Raw genomic sequence first — 21,572 nt, forward strand, 5'->3', positions numbered from 1 at the left:
ATAATTCATCGTGGGCTCTTTTTCCATTTTGATGATTTGCTTTAACAAAAGACCAACAGTCCCAATTAAACCCAGAACAACAATGTGATATAAACAGAGGGTAGACGAGGGTTTGCTGTCAGCAGTAAATGCTACGTGCATGAATGATATTTCTGTCCTCTGATAAAAATGACCTTGTGTGTGCGTGAGCCTCTGCCGATCTACACCGTGGTATGACCTTCAATGACGGTGAGCTGGTTCCCCCACGGGAGGCCTGAGCCAGCCGTAGTAAACATGCACACAGTCCCACCAGTACACAGCTCCACACTGGAAACCACACCAATCCCGGAACCTACAAGCCCCCAAAATTGCTCAAGATGTTACTTTCGATTGCTTGTTCAAAGAAACAATTTGTTATGCTAATTATTGACTTGCCAAATAGTGTATTTCCCCTTGTAACTCCATTAGAAAGTAAAGCATCGCGCACCGAACCTGTGTGTGTCGAAGTTTACACATGGCTTGTAATGTGTCAAAAATGTTCTCGCTCTCAAGGGGTGTGGGGGTTATCACGGTGCCCGTTTAGAACAACCAATTAGCGTGAAGAATTGAAGGCGTCTGAGCCAATGAGAGACACTGTTATGTGAACCCGTTTCCATGCATACACTTTCGGCACTATGGGCTCCACTATCAGATCCGCTGTTGTTTTTAGGCTGTGACGTGTACACACATCTGGTATACGGCGCAGTGGTATACATTGACCCTTGAGCTTTCGTTTTCTTGATGCGAGGTTGCAACTCTACACTCTCCAGGCTCGTCACTCTCTCTGCACCGTTGCGTTATTATAGTTACACAAGATGAATATGGAATCGCAAGCTGAGACGATGGCTTCGGAATTGGACCCAGCTATGAACACTCTGGAGTCGGGTATCATGATCGTCGACAGCGAGGCCAACAACACCATTCAGCAGCACTCCACCACAGACAACATGATCCAAGACTTGTTGAACAACCACAAATCGTCGCCCATCAGTAGCAGCATCGGCGTGATCAACTCATGTGCCAATGCCGCTACTCCCACCACCACCACTACCTCCATCGGAGACATCAACGAGAGAGGGGTCAATGGCTTGTCGTTCTCCTCGCAACAGATTGTCTGCGTTTGTGAGGCTTTACTCCAGACGGGGAATATGGAGAGGTTGGCCAGGTTCCTCTGGACCCTACCGTCAGATGAGTCTCTCCAAAGCAACGAGACTGTCCTCAGAGCAAGGGCAGCGGTGAGTTACCACCGGGGCAACTTCAAAGAGATGTACTCAATTCTACAGTCGTACAGCTTCAACTCTGCCTTCCACCCGGAGCTTCAAGACCTGTGGTATCGGGGGCATTACGGCGAAGCAGAGAAGTCCAGGGGAAGAGGGTTGGGTGCTGTCGATAAATACCGCATCCGTAGGAAGTTCCCTCTACCGAGGACCATTTGGGACGGGGAGGAGACTGTGTACTGCTTCAAGGAGAAGTCTAGGAAGATGTTGAAGGAATGTTACCGGATGAACAAGTACCCCACACCGGAGGAGAAGCGGAATTTGGCGAAGGTGACGGGACTAACTCTGACTCAAGTGAGCAACTGGTTCAAGAACAGACGGCAGAGAGATCGTGCTCCTGCTGGTATATCTAAAGGGTAAGATTGGATCCTTTGAAACTAAAGATGGCATGACTTTGGTGTAAAATGGACACAATGGGTGTTGTCACATTATATATGATACCAAAGAGAGAAACAAAATTAACATCTTAGGGTGTTCATCAAATGTAATTGTATTTGCTAAGGTAGTGTTATTTAACACCCAATTGTGTACATTTTTATTTTTGTTTCTTAAAGGGATCAATATGTGACAACGTCACGGTGTCAATTATTTTAACACCCTTTATATTAGACACAGTTTTTTAACTGGGGCGCTGTACTCCTTTTTTGCGAAATTTGGCATTATCGGTCGTATACGACTGAGTGGTAATGAAAATTTCGAAAAATAGTACAGTGCCTCAGTATACTGGGTCTACCTTTATACAGTTTTTGCAGTGAATGAAATACTCGAAACATTGTTAAAGACTGTGACAGAAAGTTGCACAATGTTAACTTAAACCACAGGAAGAGTCTGTATAACAACCACATAAATCACGGGGTAGTAATGTACTATGGAGAGATTGCAACTGAGGGTAAAACGGTCAATGGTGGCATAATAAGGGGGGTTCCTCCATTGCATTGTGGTGCTGTGGTACTTATTTAAATTAATGGGCGCTCTACAGACTCCTCGAAACAAAACTTCACGCAATAGTTTAAAACAAAATTAACATCACAATTATCTGACCGTTATTCGTGTTTTATCTAAAGGCAGGGGAAGCTATTGGTTATTACTCAAAATAACTTTTAGCATCAAACCTACCTTTGTAACTAGTAATGGGGAGAGGTTTGTAGTATAAAACATTGTGAGAAAAGGCTCCCTCTGAAGTAACTTAGTTTTCGAGAAAGAAGTTATTTTCAACGAGTTCGATTTCGAGACCTCAGATTTAGAATTTAAGGTTTCGAAATCAAGCATATGAAAGCAACTTCGTGTGACAAGGGTGTTTTTTTTTTCTTCTTTCATTATTATCTCGCAACTTCCACGACCGATTGAGCTCAAATTTTCACAGGTTTGTTGTTTTATGCATATGTTGAGATACACCAAGTGAGAAGACTGGTTTTTAGACAATGTCAAAGACCAGTCTTCTCACTTGCTGTATCTCAACATATGCATCATATAACCTGTGAAAATTTGAGTTCGATTGGTCGTCGGAGTTGCGAGATAACTATGAAAGAAAAAACACCCTTGTCACACGAAGTTGTGTGCTTTCAGATGCTTGATTTCGAGACTTCGAGACTTGAAGCTTGAGGTCTCAAAATCAAATTCGTGGAAAATTACTTCTTTCTCGAAAACTACTCCACTTCAGAGGGAGCCGTTTCTCACAATGTTTTATATTACCAACCTCTCCCCATTACTCCTTACCAAGTAAGGTTTTATGCTAATAACTATTTTGAGTAATTACCAATAGTGTCCATTGTCTCTAAGGACGTACATGTATATCCTCAAACAATTTCATACGCACGTGCCGGGTTGCAGGCTTGGTTTGACATTAAAACAAAATTGTGACACGACATCACATCGGTAGTTTATTTCCTGCTGTGAGTTAAATCCTGTTCTTTAAACAAAAATGTTTAATTCATTTTAAAATTTAAGAAGGGCCATCTTTTGCTTTCTTCGTTTGAACTAGCACACCGTGAAAATTGATTGTCTGCTCACCTGGCTCACACAAATCCCCTTTAGACTAGTCCTTGAATAAACCGGTTTCATAAAATTGTTCCCTTGATAAATGGATTTGAAGTTTTGTCTACCACTGGTCTCTCTTCCTTCGGTTTTTATTGGTGAAATCGAGTTGTGTTTTTAAGTTTTTCTGTGTTTTAGCTGTGCTTTATTTGATGGTTGGTTCGTGCATAGTTGGTTGTTGATGAAGTTTCTTGTCTTTAAAGGCACTAGACACTATTGGTAATTACACACTAAAATCGTTTGCATAAAATCTTACTTGCTAACGAGTAATGGAGAACTTTTGATTGTTTAAAACATTGCGTGAAATGGCTCCCTCTGCAGTAACGTAGTTTTCGAGAAAGAAGTAATATTCCACTAAACAATTTGAATGTGATTTCGAGACCTCAGAATAATTAGATGTTGATGTCTTGAAATCAAGCATCTGAAAGCACACTACTTAGTGTGACAAGGGTGTTTTTTCTTTCAACTTCCTTTTTTTTTATCTCGCAACTTCGACGACCAATTGAGCTCAAATTTTCACAGGTTTGTCATTTTGTGCATACGTTGAGTTTAACAAGTGAGAAGACTGGTCTTTGACAATTACTACTGGTGTCCAGTGTCTTTAAGAACAATGTGATTATTTTACAGTTCTTAGCAAGGTCTCCCAACTATAGTATCTGTATTTCACCGATGAAGTTTGTTCAAGGGTTAGCACCGTATATAAACTCCATTTCCATGGAGCACCTTTTACCTATTTGACAGGACACGTCTCTCCCTGTGCTGTTTGTTATCCTTGAACTCCTGACCTGTATTATTTGACCTTTGATCTTATACCGGAGTCCCTGATACACCGTTTATGAGGATGGGATTAAGGGAACACGTTGCCTTGGATCGGACGAGTTGGTCTATAAAAAGCATTTGTAACCGTTTGTTATAAAATGCATATGGTTAGAAAGATGTTGTAAAAGTAGAATACATTGATCCACACAAACATGCCTCGAAATTGCACGGTTTTCCTTTTACTTTCCGAACTAACGCGGTCGGCCATTTATGGGAGTCAAAAATTTGACTCCCATAAATGGCGGACTGTGTTATTCGACGGTGTAAAAGGAAAACCGTGCAATTTTGAGGCATGTTTGTGTGGATCAATGTATTTTACTTTTACAACATCTTTCTAACCATATACATTTGATAACAAACGGTTACAAACGCTTTTTCAAAGACCAACTCGACCGATCCAAGGCAACGTGTCCCTTTAATGTAGACCTACACAGGCACCGGTGTTCCCTTTCCTCCTCTTTTTATTAAAGGAGTGAGGTGTTTTTTGTTTCTACCTGTGGTGACATTTTGTACCTAGGAACTGAGCACATTCCATTGGTTTTTAAGGCGATTACTACTTGTACATACCAGAGAAATAACACCATTGTATTTGTGTTGGCAGAATTTATTGTTAGTTTTTGCAGAAACTGGTGTCATTTCAACACCCTACGGTGTAAATTTTGATATTTGTGGGTGCTTCTTATGTGACAGCACCCGTGGTATCATATGATATTGAACACCTCAGTTTTTGCCCTGTATGAGTCGTCTAGTTTTGATTGTGAAAATGTTGTCCTTTGACTTTGTTTGTTTGTCAGTCCACATTTCCGCCTTTACTGCATGTCTGCCTGCTGTCTATCTGTCATTTTTCTGCTTGCTTTTTTTTTTTTTTGGGGGGGGGGTTGTTTGGTGGTTTTGTTTGTTATATTTGTTTTATTTATTTTTTATTATTCTCCTGTTTTCATTGATGGTGTTTTGGATGACCGTTTCCTTTTTACGCAATATAAAGTAACACTTCCGCTAGCCGTGTCCGAACCTCCAGCGAAATTCAGCAATGTCAAACTGTCAAAACCTAGTTGTTCTTTCACAATTTGTTTACAACATTTCACAAACAAGCTAAAATTAGTCTTTGGAAAATACACAGAAAATATTTTGTGTTAGTCTTAGATGGTGTGGTGATCTACGGCAATTTAGGGCCTATACCGATTGTTTGAATTCGGTTGAAAGGCAGTGGACACTGTTGGTAATCACTCAAAATAATTATTAGCATAAAACCTTTCTTGGTGACCAGTAATGGGGAGAGGTTGATGTTATAAAACATTGTGGGAAATGGCTCCCTCTGAAGTGCCATAGTTTTCGAGAGAGAAGTAATTTTCCACGAATTTGATTTCGAGACCTCAAGTTTAGAACTTGAGGTATCGAAATCAACTATCTAAACGCACACAACTTCGTGTGACAAGGGTATTTTTTCTTTCATTATTATCTCGCAAGTTCGATGACCGATTGAGCTCAAATTTTCACAGGTTTGTTATTGTATGCATATGTTAAGATACAACAAGTGAGAAGACTGGTCTTTGACAGTTACCAATAGTGTCCATCGCTTTAAATGTAGCTGTATACAATTACATGAACCTGTAAACATTTCATTTCAAAGGGTGGTCGCGTTTGTGAGATATCGCCGAAACTCCCGGAGCAGATTTCCACCTATGAAGAACACTCTCTATTATAGGAATTGCATTCTGAGAAGCGTTACTGCGGTAACGCCTCTTATATAAAATTGATTTGTTGGGGGTAAAAAGTGGTATCTTCTTCCAGAATCTTATTAAGTGCTTCGAAGTGAAGTGTTGTCAAAATGCATTATACTATCCAAAGCTACTGTTGGTTAGATTTCCTAACGACAGACCCAACGCATTTTAAACCCAGGGCTTCGGTAAGTCCAAACCATGAATATACAGCCAATATAATATTTTTTTCCTGTATAGAAGAGCATGCATCTGACTCTGATAAAATCACAGAAATGACCTTCCTAGAGAAAAAAAAAGATCGCTGTATCAAAACATACCCATCTAGACTTCCACTAAGAAGGTCCCATATGATAGGCCTATATTACTCAAGTATTCGGTTACGTTGTTGATCATTGAGTTTGATAGATTTATAGTTTTTGGCACGGTACGAGGTTGACACCAGATAATGATCAGAGTTACTACCGATACATTGACTCACAGCTCGAGAATGGAGTCACCATCTGGCAGTTTCGCCAAATTAAACATGACGTAATTTATACACAACCTTCAGGGGGTTCCCCGATTCCATTAGTGCGCTTCTAGGAAATTGGTTTGGCAGGGGACACCACCTTCTTTAATCACGTCCGGGAAAACAAGAAAGACAAGTAATGGTAGATTTTGGGAATAAGACATCTTGGGCTGTAGCCAAGATGTAAAACTTCAAGATCCCACAGTTTTCTTTTCTTACATTATCTCACCATAGTGTAAGATAAACTGGACTTACAACTAGATTTTTTTTTTTTTTTTTTTTTATGCAAGTCGCCTGACACACAAGGCCTAAAGGCCACTTCAAGATGTGGGGTACAATTAGTTTTTCCCAGAGGCCGTTGCCACCTACTCCTAGGGCTGAAACAGGGTTACCCCTTTCACAGTCCATACGAATGTAGGCTTGGGTGTCATCAATTCGAAGCCTGGCCGGTAGAGCAGAAAGCACTACCTTCTCAATTTTATGTAGCAAGTGTCACGACCGGGATCCGAACCCACACCCTGCTGATCAAACACCAGTGCTTGAATCCGGTGCTCTTATTTTGCAGATTTTACCAAACAAATATTTTAGTTTAATAGATTTGAAAAAGTTACAAACTATCAATTTAAGTATTGCACGAAAACAATCCTTCTGTGATTCGTGGTAACAGGTAAATAAAACAAATTAACAAATAGTGACAGTTAGTTAAAAATTAAGCATCAATTATTGTTCAGATCCCGGCATTAATTCACGTTAGCCATCTAACAAAGAATTTTGCATTTTTCGTTTATTTTGTGAATTGTCCGAAGAAAATGCAAAAGTTGTTATGTGTATTTCGTTTTGTATCAGCATCATCTGACAAAATTCGTTCAAACAAAAAAATTAAAAAACAAAACTTTTTAGCGAAAATAATTTAACTGTTTGCTGTGTATTGTCGTGCGTTTTTACTGTGTGTTTTGTGTCACTTACGGTTAAAAGGTAGGTTCATATATTTCTTGGTTTTAGATGTGTCAACTTTGTTTTTACTTGTTTGATGTTTTGTGAGGTTTAAGATTTTAGTTAGATCTTCTCCTTCTTGTATTCTCAGTCACTTTATTGTCTTGTAATCGTAAAACTGACTATTTCTCTTTGAGAAGGAAATAAGCCTGGAGTGTGAAAGTTGAACCGATTTTTTTCTAGATTGTTACAAAAATAGCTTCTGAAACTTTAAATTATTTCTAAGTCGCGTAAAATTACAATAAGACATTCAGTTGAGTCATTTCCTTTTTTCGAGGAAATGGATTCTTTTAGAGTTTTGGCCATTCGTGTCTTGGGGTAATCTGGAAAACGAAACACATCCATAAAGTATGTTACCGTATGTTTGATGTTAAATCTAAAGATTGGAAAATATGTTCTTTCTGTTTTACCCGTGGGAAGCGCAAGTACATACAGAAGGAGCAGACCTAATAACATTTTGCAAGATGTCAAACCCACAAATACAATCATATAGATTTTCCGGCCAATTTCAACAAAAAAATCATTCAATTTATCTACCGGCTCATTCAATTTTGTTTCTAAATTCATTCCCCGTTGGATTAACATTGAACAGTCAAAAGGAGTAAATCAATTTATCATTCGCTGATCAAATCATACTACTTAATTTCATTAGGCCGCAATACTCAATCAGTTTCTTCGTATATTAAGTTGGCAAATGTTTAAAACTTTATAACAAAATAATGTTCTTGGTTCTTGTTTGGTTTTCCTCCAAAAAAACTACATGAAAGAATTTGACTGGATGTGGAAGAGGGCTCTGTTGTTCACAGTGGAAAGCCTGTTATCCCTTAGTCTACCCATGGAGGAATTATGCCTCCATGGTTGAACTGTATATTGAGTTGCGTTCATTACGATAAGGAATTGCTACACAGACAACCCAAAGAAATGTTAAGATTGCTGCATCTAAAATATTTAGTTTTTGAAGTGGTGGCCCCAATTCCTGACCAGCTTCCCGTACAATCCACAAGACGAGCCAGAGAATTATAAAAATGTTTAACGGACGTTCGTTGTTTTTACCAAACAAGTCGTACATTCTTACTGAACCAAGTCATCCCTATAACTAAGGCCTCCAGAGTATTTGATTGGTGTTTTATCTTTTAAAAATATCAAGAGACTCGCAACGTTGTCACTGACAAAAACTTCCAACGTTTTAATATCCGTTTTAATATCTGTCAGTGTGTTGTTTAGTCTATGTTAAAGATTTGGGTCATAGGCTAGGGTTACGGTAAACGTTATGCTTATTGAAGGCAAGAAAGATACAGTTCAACCACATGTGAAAGTTTCAGTTGACTTACTGAGAAAACAGCTACATTAAAATTCCACGGTATTTTCTTAAGAAAGTCGAAGTCATTCAGGTTTAGCGAGTTGACAGCGAGTACCAGCCGCTCAGTGGCAGCAGCATTCGCGAACGGACACCGACCCAACACTCAGAAATTTAAGAATCACCAGGCGTTTCTCAGATTCGTTTTTTTCTGGTTCTCATCAATGGGGGCATTTCATACGAAATAATTTTACAGGCAGGATGCTTATTACCGGGGTCGTTACCAAAATGTGACGTTAAGGGCAGAGTGTTTGTTCCCGGCCGCAGCGCGTTCTCCTTTAAAGCCATTGGACACTTTCGGTAAACAGTAATGTCCAAGGCCCATACTTCGTGTATCACAACTGTTATAAAATAACAAACCTGTGAAAATTTAGGCTCAATCGGTCATCGGAGTCGGGAGAAAATAACGGAAAAACCCACCCTTGTTTCCGCACGTTTCGCCGTGTCATGACATGTGTTTAAAATACATCCGTAATTTTCGATATCGAGAATTGATATTGTTTTAATGTGTTCTCAAAAAGTAAAACATTTCATGGACTAATATTTCAAGAGAAGTCTTTCACCATAAAGTTATTTGTAAATCTGTGAACTTAAAAAAATAATTCTGTACCGAAAGTGTCCAATGGCTTTAAGATTAAGAGGATCTATTATATTTGTAAATTAATTTAATGTGTTGTGTTATTTTTACAGAGATGTAGAGTCGAACAACAACAACAATAATATACCCACTGATCTGGATGATTCAAAGGACGATGACTTCTCTATACACGCCAGATTCTATGAGGGAAACTTCAACAACAACAGCGCCACATCAAGCCCACCTGGTGCATTATCCACTAAGATGACGTCATCGTCATCTCCCATGCACATAGTGACCACACCCGTCAGTCCAGCAAGCTCATTGGAGCGTATCAAGATAGAACCGAGGGAGCCCTCTACGTTGGGTTCATCCCCATCCCAGGACCTCACCCCTCTGACTGACTTTCGTGCTATGGGGTTCAAGTTCCTTCATGACCTAGCCGTCATACAGCAGGTGGTACCAGTCGCTCTGAGCACGGGACCAGTGGACGTGCCAACCGCCACCTCCCTCAGTTCAATGCTTGCGGTGAACCCGACAACTTTTCTCGGTGCTGGCTTCACTGGTAAGGGGCAGCTACCAAGTCCGTACCGCCAGGGAACGCCCTTGATGGCACCGGATCTCACCCCAGCCGCTGCTGCACAGTTGATGGAGACAGTAGCAGCAACTTGGAATAACAATACAATCACTCGTGTCCCTCCTCGCCCTTACAGTGCCGGAGCAACGACGACAGCAAATGGTGCCGCTGCAACTGCAGTCGGTGGCCCCACATCTATCGGCAGTGCCGGTGGTAGCGTCTTGGAAATTAATATACCCCCTCGAACAGTCGTCGAATCTTCCATGACTGGCGTAATAACCACCACCTCGTAGCACGATTGAAGTCGATTGTAGTTGGTTGTCGAAACTCAGATTTTCAGTCTCGGTGACGCAATAGGCCTGATTGGTTCAACCTCGCTCTAATTGTACAACCATGGAGCAATACTGTTTGCTGAATCTAAAAATAACAATGAGAACATCTTAAAGATCTAATAAGTCGTACTGATTAAAGAAAAACTAAACATCATCATGCGCCACTCAATTTTAGGTACAAAGGGTTTGTGGAAAGGACATCTTTTATTCAAAATGGAGAAACAGTAGGCCTACAACCAACAGACAAGGTAAAACTAATTAATACGCTCTAACAGCAATAGACAAAAACAATTTTTTTTAGGTCCAGAGATATTAATGAAGGATAGGCTATGTATAGTTTCCCTTTGTATTTTCATTTAAGGGCAGGGTGCTTTTTGGTAACAGTCGAAGACCCTCACTGGGTGTATCCCCAAAATACATAACATATAAAAAAGCTCTTACTTGGAAAAGCAAACTTAATCGCTATAGTACCAAATTTAGTTATTATTTTATTTATTTCTTATCTACCCTGGGGAAACCTCTCAGTGAAACACTGTTTTTTAGAGGTGCCCGGCAACTACATACACATTAAAAATTTAAAATTGTATTAATATAAAAATATGTTTATAAAAACATTAATTAATATTAAAAATAGAAAAACAGCCAAATTTAAATAAAGACTATGGATAATTATACCACAACACTCAACAGCACAAAAACTTTACAACAAGCAAAATATACAATATAGAAAATTATTAAAATTCTGGTCCAGCCAGGACAAAGTTCCAGTTTTAGATGTAGGAGGAAAACCTCAGAGATTTATTCCAGGGAAAAACCCACGCAACTAGGGGACTGAAAACCTAATCCACATAGATAGTGCCCCAAACGAGGTTCGAACCGGGGTCCCAGAGGTGGAAGACGAGGAAAGATATAATTACGCCAACCCGACTGACCAATGTTTCTTGTTTGTATCATTGAGTTGGTGACGAATTGAGCTTGCAGAAAATCAAGGTCACATAGCACCTTTGTCATAAAACATGATAATTTATCAACATGGGTAAGATAACGGTTTTTTGTTTAAAGGACTTATGTCCTACCTTCACATGGGCCCTTTTCCATAGAGCTGCCTATTACAGCTTTTGAAAGAGCTTAGCTTACCAGAGTAAGGTTTCAGCCATAATACCATGCCACATGTACAAACTACGAATGGTGTCCTGCTTATTTCTGCTAAGCAGCACATTTTTAGGCAATTTTTTTGAAATTCGGCCAAAGTGCAAGTGTAACATCATTATAGTGTAGTGTGCATGGCTATTTATAAACACACTCCTAAGGTAGCAAAAGGTTTGAAATACAAACAATATAAACACTTTCTATCTCGATGTTAAATTGTTCCACAGAAGTTTTGTTTCCTCTTTCTTGTTTTTTTAACAAATACACTTACTCAGCTCTATAGCTTGTGCATATTAGCTGCAAAATTGTGGTGAACCACTGTACAATTAAATAACTTGATATCCTCTTGTTGCAAAGCTGTATCCGTTTTGGTAAAGATTAAGGGAGGTTGTATCTTTGGTAATTACTTCGATTTGGTGTCAGAAAAAAAACTATAGGCCCTTCTTGGCAGATTCAGCACTGCAGATTCTGAGTTGAAATTATAAATTATTGTTATGAACGACATCCTTTGAAAGTATTATGTAATTTTTAGAGAGACGGGTATTTTCCCAACAAAAACATTTAACCTGAATCTGCAAAGCACAGAAGGGTGTTTTTCTTGCATTATTTCTTCAATGACCAACTTAGCAAACAAATTCTCAGCTTTGTTATTTCATGCTCAATTTTGGGATACACCAACGGATGATACCGGTCTTTGACAATCACCAAAAGTTCATTCAATCGGTTTTTCTCATTCATGGTTTAGAATCTTGTAAATAAATTTCAACTAGGTCCACAATCTCTTTACACAAGGCCCGAAACACCTATGCTGCGAAGGTTTTATTTTGAGAGAAAAAAAATAATTAGCTGCTGCAATTAAAATGGTATAAATGCGAAGAAATAGTTAAAGGCAGTGGACACTATTGGGATTTATTCAAAATTTTTAGCATAAAACCACACTTGGTAACGAGTAATGGGGAGAGGTTAGTATAAAACATTGTGAGAAACGGCTCCCTCTGAAATTACATAGTTTTCGAGAAAGAAGTAATTTTCCACGAATTTGATTTCGAGACCTCAAGTTCAGAATTTGAGGTCTCGAAATCAAGCATCTGAAAGAACACAACTTGGTTTGACAAGGGTGTTTTTTTTTATTTCATTTATATCTACAACTTCGACGACCAATTGAGCTCAAATGTTCACAGGTTTGTTATTTAATGCATATGTTTAGATACACCAAGTGAGAAGACTGGTCTTTGACAATTACCAATAGTGTCCACTGTCTTTAATGTACTGATGTTTCGCCCTAGCAGAGTATTTCTCGAACGCTATGTTTTATTCTGACAATAAAAATTCGACTTGCTCAGCGGACTCCAACAGAGGGAAAGGTTTTGACTCTCTTGAGGCTGTTTTCTTTTGAAGTGAACAATGGGCTACCTCTGAGGTCAAACTCTACTTACCCTCAATCTCAGCCCTGGGACGTATACTTGGTGAGTGGTAAACTTGAAGTCAACTGTCCGTGAAATTGTCTTAGAATCAAAAGGCTGGCTGACAACTTCAACTCTATTAAAAGACTGGCTGGATTTATGCTATTTTTGATATGTGGCACTGGACACCTTTGATATTATTGTCAAAGACCAGTATTTCACTTGGTGTATCCCAACGTATGCATAAAATAACAAATCTCAAATTTCCTCTTTCTCAAAAACTACGTTACATCAGAGGGAAATGTTTATCACAATGGTTTATTCTATCAGCAGCTCTCCATTGCTCGAATACCAAGTAAGTTTAAATGCTAAAAATTATCTTGAGTAATCAGTAAGTGTTCAGTGCCTTTAATGTAACTAAACTGCGCCAATAAAGTATCTAAACACTTACAAATAGTCAGATTTATCGGAACCTGAATTAGTATGCCAAAGAATAATTATTCATTTCTATTCACCGTTAATTTCTGCACATTGTGACACATCTTATGTTGCGCTACGATGTTGTTGGGTGGATTTATGGGCACTTGAGTGGCTTAAGGTCGAATTTCAAAAGTTGCAAAAGCCCCTATTCACCCCAATTCCAGAAGGGAACTCACACAAGCCTCACACACAGACAAAATCAAGACAAAAGACACAAACTCGTTTCGTTTACTTGACCATGAAATTTATGGCCGTATCTTTAACTCTAAAACTGCTGATATCCTGTCCTCAATACTTGGTGTGTCCTCCATCACTGTTAACGGCAAGGAGTCGTCTTCTCATACTCCAAACGAGACATCTGATCTGTCCCTGGTCAATCCCCTGCCATTTCCTGATCAGGATGCGTCGCAATCCCTCGAGAGTGGTGTCAGGCTTGATGGACTTGTTCACTTTCTTCTGCTGCAGAAGTCACACTCGGGCGGCCACTCCTTGGCAGGTTGTCCACATTTCCCTGAGCTTGGTAGCCATTCCACCATTTTACTGACCGTCGCTGGTGACGTTCCAACTTGATGAGCTGCAGCTCGAATCGACATACCGGCTTCTATCAAACCAACGATCCGTCCTCTTTCCTGTTTGGTCTGTTGAGCCATCTTTCCTGTTATCTTGAAACACCTTTCCCTGTCTTACCATAATCAGGGATTCTGGCTCTTAACCCATTTTGTTGTATGCCTCCCATCTTTGACCCCTTTGCTTGGTTACTGACAATTATTGCTGATGTTCATCGCAACCGATTTATCCAAAACGCGACAAACAAATCATTTATAACGGGCGGGCAAAAGAAACGCTGATCTTACTCGTCACAATACAACGATTTAGCTTGAATAGGGGCTTTTGCAACTTTTGAAATTCGACCTTAAGCCACTCAAGTGTCCATAAATCCACTAAACAACATCGTAGCGCAACACAAGATGTGTCAAAATGTGCAGAAATTAACGGTGAATAGAAATGAATAATTATTTTTTGGCATACTATTTCGATAAATCTGACCATTTGTAAGTGTTTAGATACTTTATTGGCGCAGTTTAGATCATGTGGGCGTACCGGTGTGCGTATAAAGCATGAAAGCAATAGGCAAACCCATATCTAAAAGCAAACAAATCTATTAAATCGGTTTTTTATGTTTTTTTAAAACTATTTTCTTGCAACTACGGTGACCAATTGTTCCACATGTTTGTTATGTGTTTATGTTGGGATACACCAAGTGAGGATACTTGTCTTAGACAAAAATACCAAAAGTGAATCCTGCCTTTAACCTTCGGATTTTTCTGTCTGAGTGATAGTGAGAGACCTGTATATTTTTACCACAATTAAATTTCACCGGAGTCGAGAAATGCCATGGCCGTAGGAACCCCCGTCGAGGTGTAGCCGTAATTATGTTGACTTAAGACTGTTTTAGCCTGTACCCTTTACGTGTCATGCATTCCTGTATACCAAAGAAATTATTTTAAATGTTATTTTTGTAAAATTTGTAAAAACTAATAGGTATGGGTGAAACAGAAGGTATACGCCATAATGTTCAATATTTTCGAATTGAGTTTATGAAATTATGAGTTGGTATATGAATTACCGACAATCCAGCTAGAAAGCAATGATATTTTGTGAATTCTCGCATTGGCAAAAAAAAAAAAGAAATATCTCACTTTTTGTGAAAAATTTTCCTCACAACATCGCAGCACGTTTTTATTTTGAAAGTTTCACATCATACTATTTGGTGTTGAACTCATAACTGTGAAGATTTCAAAGTGTGTTTGCTTTTAAAAAATAATATTTTTATTATTTTAGATAACTAAAAAAAAAAAGGGTATTTTTATTTGCAAAATATAAACAAATCAGTGGTCATCGTTTTGAAATGGAGACGGCTCCTATGCCAGAACCATTTCGTAGTCAGATGTCCCCGAGCCGAGGCCCCTAGGAGGACCCCATGCTAGGTTATGTGACCTGGTGACCTGGGGTGGATTTCACAAAGGTAGTCCTAACTTAGGACTAGTCCTAAGCAATGCTAAGAGATAGGACTGGTCCTAAGTTAGGACCAGTAACTCATCCTAACTCAGGACTGGTCCTATCTCTTAGCATTGCCTAGGATTAGTCCTAAGTTAGGACTACCTTTGTGAAATCCACTCCTGGACCCAGGTCAACTTTGACCCCCGGGCCTTTTCTAGACCATCCAGGTCCGCGGCTCTTTATTTCATTTCAAAAAAACAGTCATGCAACTTATCAAGTAGAAAACAAATGGAACTGCTTTTATGAAATTATTAACTTTGTACATTGTAATTTTTAAACAAAATTGGGGGGGGATCTGTGGTACTGAAAATAATTATTATGGAAATGAAAATAATTATGAGATAAGATCAAGTTTTTATAGCTGATCGGCTGAACTGGTGCATGTCTGAACATTACTGTGTGTGGTATTTGCAGTTTTTTTTAACTTGATTATTGTGTGTGCAGATTTAATATAATAAACAAATTCTGCTTTCGGTAATTTTGTTTCCACTGTATTATTAATATTATTATATATTTGTTAGTGTACAGAACTGATGTGATATAAGTGCTGATATTTTGTTGCAATATGTTATTGTGTAGAAGAATTTCCAATGATACACGACCGCATGGCAACTCTTGTCGCAAACATGTTCATACAGGAGTAACATTTCGGTCTGTTGATTTATCAATGCTGACAAAGGGCTTTTAAAAGTATTTGTAATATTTTTATTTGCGAATAAATGCTCAGCCGACCCAGTGTAAAATAAGTTTTGATAAGTTTGCATTCGTTCGCCCCGTTGGCTTTAGAAAGTCATAAAATAACTGGCGCTAACATGTGTCATTAATAAATGTTCCTATCTTTGTCAAATCTGCAGTGGACTCTGTTTCAGTGGTCACAATTAATTCTAGAATTAATATCACTGTCCCCCCCCCCCTCCCAACAATAAAATGATGAAACCTTAACTTAATTAACGAGTCCAAAGATAACACACATTTTAGTTTTAAATTTATGGTTCAGGAAGTTTATAGTAAAGTTACGGGTTTTGTCTGACATAATTTCTGCAAGTTTGTTGTAAGTTCCTTTCATTCTTGACATTCGTTGGACTTGAAGCGTCACGTTGAGGTCACGGGATATTGCTGATGTTAGAATAGATATCATTTTTCAATTTTTTTTGCCATTCATAACGCACTTTGTGTGTATATGGACCATGTATTTTACATAATATAAACTTTGAAAAAGAAATTGCATTTTTCCATACGATTTGCCTAGTCCTCCTTTTGCACGTCTTCTTTTTCTCACAAAGAATCGGCGGCTGAGTGAAAGTCTGTGCCATGTGTTTCATCTCACACAGCGTATCGTAAACACGTCATTCTACAATTTCCCAGATTTCAGAGTGCCAAACGAGATGCCGACACCGTCCGCACGGCCAGGACAAAGCGCCCACTCCGCGCCGGTCTCTCCACGGGCATATAAGTCTCAAACCAGCGGGGGCCGTGATCTGTTGATGAACTGGTTCCCTTCAGGGCTGATCCTGTCTGATGCATCCTGATGGTTACTAGTCTCCCCATTATACTGATTATTAGCCGGTATCCATCTTAGGTCTTTAAGATGACGCCTTGGGCCCAGATTAGCCGCGCCCTGGGTAGCCATTTTGTCGGTAGCAGTCCCGGCACAGATACACCATGGATATACTTGTTGGTTTATTACACATTCGCCGTACGGTCATTACCATTAGGAACATAAACCAGTTGCAAGCAGCGCTGGTAAAAAATAGCCGCATAGGCGCCATATTCATAAAGTTTTAGGCTGAGATTGAATGTCTTAAGATATATATTTGTTGTGCAGTAATGAGCAGTACAAACATGGTGTATTATGTGTGGTTATCAATTGTATTTCTGTCCCTGCTCTTCAATTTTGTCATAATTTAAAATCGTGCGGGGTGGATACATTTCTTACTATTATTAAAAACGACATTCAGCTGTTTCTATAAAAAAAAAAGTATTTCACACCCATACACACACAAAGCAGAAAGGACCGCGCCATATACACAAATTCAAATTCGAAGGTAAAAGTTGTGAAGAAATATTACACTTCTCCAATAAATATGATCGACCAAACAACAACAATTCCTATGAAACGTTTGTTTCCATTTTGTAGACTTTCTTTCTCATAAAAAAATACAGCACAGTAAGGAATACATAGAGAACATGAAGTTTATTTGACGTATCTCAACCGAAAATGTACCTTACAGGAAAACAGAAAAAAGAATTGCTCGGATACAAAATGTACGGTTCAATTATAAGCAAAAGCTTGTGGGAATTTGTGTAGGTCTACAATCTTTACGGAATGCAACCATCTTTTAATGACATAGACACTATTGGTAATTACTCAAAATAATTGTTAGCATAAAAACTTACTTTTGGTAACAAGCAACGAAAAAGCTGTTGATAGCAAAAAACATTGAAACGGCTCCCTCTGAGGTAACGTTGTTTTCGAGAAAGAAGTAAAATTCCACTAGAATATTTGAATTTGATTTCGAGACCTCAGAATTAGAATTAGATAGTGAGGTCCCGAAAGAAGCATCTGAAACCCGACAACTTCGTGTGACAGGGGTGCTGTTTCTTCCATTATTATCTCGCAACTTTGACGACCAATTGAGTTCAAATTTTCAAAGGTTTGTTATTTTGTGCATTGAGATACACCAATTACCAAAGGTGCAGTGTCTTTAAAGGTTGCTGCGGAATTGAAGAGCTGTCAAAATACAAAATAGTTGCAGACATGTTTTGTCTGATCGACCATTATACACGAGGGAAGAAACCGGTGACACTTTTGGCTAAATTTACTATTTGAATTGAGGAGAAAATAGCGAAAAACCATGCACAATGTCGCCCGTTACACACATTGTCCTTCGTTGCACCAACCGAAGTCAGTGTATGTGTGTGTTTTTCATTTTACAGTCTTTTTGAACAGTCTAAATATATTATTTCATTCAAAAGGGAAATGTTTCATAGAAGAAAACAAAATTAGAGTATGAACTTTACGATTATTAGTAGCTTTCAGACGTAAAATTAAACAATACATGACGGTGTGAATTGAAAGAAATGCCAATTAATTTACACCATTCATCTATGACTATTTATTTCCCCTTTTCACTTTCCCCACCAGGAAAAGTAACACAGTATAACAAGCAATAATTGCTTAACAGTATCATCTTCTACGGTCATTACTTCCTTTGTGTTTGCAGTGCTAGGGATCTGTTGATGTACGATGTGTACAATATCAATCTCATACAATAATAATTATTTGTAGTGATCGACAAGTCTTTCAACAGGGGCTAATCAGTGTCATATCCTATGGGACTTTTAGAGACATTCTGTTGAGAGGGGACTTAAACCGGGTCAACAGTCGGGCCCTTTATTGTGATGATCGTGTTTGTCCATCAGAATCAGAGCAAGTTTTGCATCTCGCCAAAATAATCACACTCTGGCAGATCAGTCGGAGAAACTATGAACTTATATCCTCCCTTGTCATGTTTTCGAGATATTAGCTATTTCTTTTTCTTTGCATTGGAAAAAAATAATAAAGATGTCATGACTGATGCCCTAATTACCTTCATTTGTTATAAGAAGTATGTAAACATTATATTAAAACTTGATGGACATTGAAATCACACCATGCACCGATCTTCGATGACTTCAACAGCGACCCATTTGTTTTGAGTTTTCTCTGTTTTCGAGGCAAACAAGAAAGTATGGTTTCACGTTGATGCCATACATGGAAGAAACATCTACAGTGACTACAAGTGTTCTTTGAGACTCTGTGTATGACTCTATAGCCAGCAGTTGCCTTCATTTTATTCAAAATAATTGTTATTACATTTTAAAAATCACCATTGTAATTTGCAAAAAAAAAATAATAATAATAATAAAGCGTCTAAATAAACAGTGATAATTGAATCACCAAGCCGATGATTAAATTTTAATATTAATAATAATAATAATGACAGGCCCTATGAGTGTTACAAAATAAACTCTCCAGATATATTGAAAAAGATATATAAAGCACATGGCTTCTTCAAGCCTCTGTATTCTTTTTCCAGAATGAACAGCAGAATGTTCAGGCACAAGATTTGATCAAAGTGAATTGTGAATTGAAAAAAAGTTTGATGAAACTTTTTCGGTGGGCAATTTTTTTTATATGGCCTCAACATTGTGACCTATCTTTGTACCTTGATAGAAATGCCCAAAAGTACCAAAACTTTTTGCATTTACAAGTGCAACTAACCAGTGGAGCCTTACGTGTTTCTATTGTTTTGGTCAAGGGAGAGAAGAGACTCTTTGCTTGGCAATTCAAACCACAAAAACTGTTTCTAGGGACTGATTACATCGCGCGGTGAGAGGTAAAAGATTTGCCTCGATTTTATGGACACCTTGAAAACAGGACGTCCTACGACACGTCTAGCCTAATGGAATGAGAAAACTGTTCAAGTCGGAATAAAACAATTAGGTCTGCAAGCTGGGTCCGATTCATGCGGCTTTGGCTACGGTCGTTAGCTGCAACGGTAACGTTGGAGAGATGGCGTACCGGCCATAGCCACTGCGAAAGCCGTTCATTCGAGCACCGCTCACTATTGTTAATTATTAGGGGTTCTATACTACAGGTGTATGTAAATTATATCTTAATCGACAGGTATGATATTTTGCGGGCGTGAACATTCCTGAAATGGCTTCAGGTCTGGGTCCTCGACGTCTAGACCCAGAACCTTCACAGATGATACAAACTCAGGAGGATTACAGACTCTTTCTTAAACCATTGTGCATTAACAGAAATACAAAACTACAGTCTGTGTGTGCACAAAACTTTGGACTGTTTCTTTCTTTCCTTGGTGATTTGCTCTACTTCTTTAAAGAAAATGCTAAGGCTCAATGAGGAACCACATGCCTGCATTGGACACACGTGGTATGTTGTTTGTGCTTGCTGGCTCTATAATATGATTGTGTACTATATAGTGCTACCTAAAAAACTCAAAATTATTTTGCCAGGATTTTCAAAATTAAGGAAAGGGGATCCGTATAACCATAAAGGTAGAAATACCTTACCCCCGGAACGCAATCAATTAACATGCCCCCCCCCCACCCCAAAACAAACAACAATTATCACAGGTCATCTTTCTGTTTTGTGTTGTTTCCTTTAAACGGGACAACATGTTTGGCGGAACACATCTCCGGGTATTGGGCAAACGTGACGGGATAGTGATACCACGGATCTTTTGATATTAGTGTGCAAAACACTCTTGATATAACAGATACAATAATTGAATATTTCATTCTTAATGTTTTTAATATCCCTGTAGCGGCGATTCAGCCATCTTATTCAAATAATTTCTTACATCGTCGACAAAAATATTGGTCCCATGGTGTAGGCTTAGCAGACATTTCAATCACAACTGTTTAATCACAATTTTTCTGATTTTTCGAAGAGCTACACAAATCGGGAAAAATCAGAAGTTTCAAGAATAATCATGCTATAAACAAGTTGGTTGTAATTTTTAGATGTCATTCACACTTATTCCGGGGCAAAACGCTGTTGATATTAATTACATATTCTCATATAAAAAAAATGGGTCATGTGAAGTTGAGGCAGCATCTAATTGAAGTAAGTTCTATCGTTCATTGATGTGAAATAAGCTTTCATTTGCAAGCATATTATTTTGGGTGTGTTATTAAAACAAAAATATATTATTGGCATACATTTTATAAAAATGTAATTATTTCTTACAAGAGAGAGAGAGAAATAGTTTTACTAAATCCAACTCAGCTGTCTAAACAGTCGGAATATTCCCGGAATTTACCTGCAGGAAATTCTGCCCTGGTTTACTACTACCATGGAGGACTTCCTCCATGGAGGACTTCCTCCATGGTATACTACATAGAACTTCCCGCGTCCGGCTAAACTCCCATCCAGGCATAGCAGTGGAAACGCTGGAGGTTGATCAACTCGCTTCTTTCCGCTCTACAAAAGGTAATACTAGGCTAATGTCCTATAACCACAGATCGGCCCAAAGTGTGTGTAAAATACATTGGTTTAGTTCTACCGTGAAATGAAAATGGACGGCTTTGAATATGTATTTTAGGCTGTGTTCATTTGTAGAATGTAGCCCTCTATATGAACACACCGTAGCCCTCGCTCTATGATATTAAAGGCAGTGGACACTATCGGTAATTACTCAAAATAATTATTAGCATAAAACCGTACTTGATGACGAGTAATGGGGAGAGGTTGATGG

The 21,572-nt window shown here is 38.6% G+C and overlaps 1 protein-coding gene across 1 annotated transcript; it reads left to right on the forward strand.

Annotated features, from left to right (window-relative positions):
• The first annotated feature begins 780 nt into the window (after positions 1–780).
• LOC139936085 (uncharacterized) lies at positions 781–13,241 on the forward strand. The gene is made up of 2 exons (XM_071930807.1): positions 781–1,651; positions 9,418–13,241. The coding sequence occupies exons 1-2, from the start codon at positions 834–836 to the stop codon at positions 10,172–10,174; spliced, it is 1,575 nt and encodes a 524-aa protein (XP_071786908.1). The 5' UTR covers positions 781–833; the 3' UTR covers positions 10,175–13,241.
• The last annotated feature ends 8,331 nt before the right edge of the window (positions 13,242–21,572 follow it).

Source organism: Asterias amurensis, chromosome 1, assembly GCF_032118995.1.
Source record: "Asterias amurensis chromosome 1, ASM3211899v1".
Taxonomy (NCBI): Eukaryota; Metazoa; Echinodermata; class Asteroidea; order Forcipulatida; family Asteriidae; genus Asterias; species Asterias amurensis.

What these genes read in the sequence shown, in the direction of transcription:
- LOC139936085 (XM_071930807.1), top strand. Translation starts at nt 834, where the DNA reads ATGAATATGGAATCGCAAGCTGAGACGATGGCTTCGGAATTGGACCCA. An exon ending in CCTGCTGGTATATCTAAAGG is followed by an intron (nt 1,652 to 9,417) that starts GTAAGATTGGAT and finishes TTATTTTTACAG; the next exon opens with AGATGTAGAGTCGAACAACA.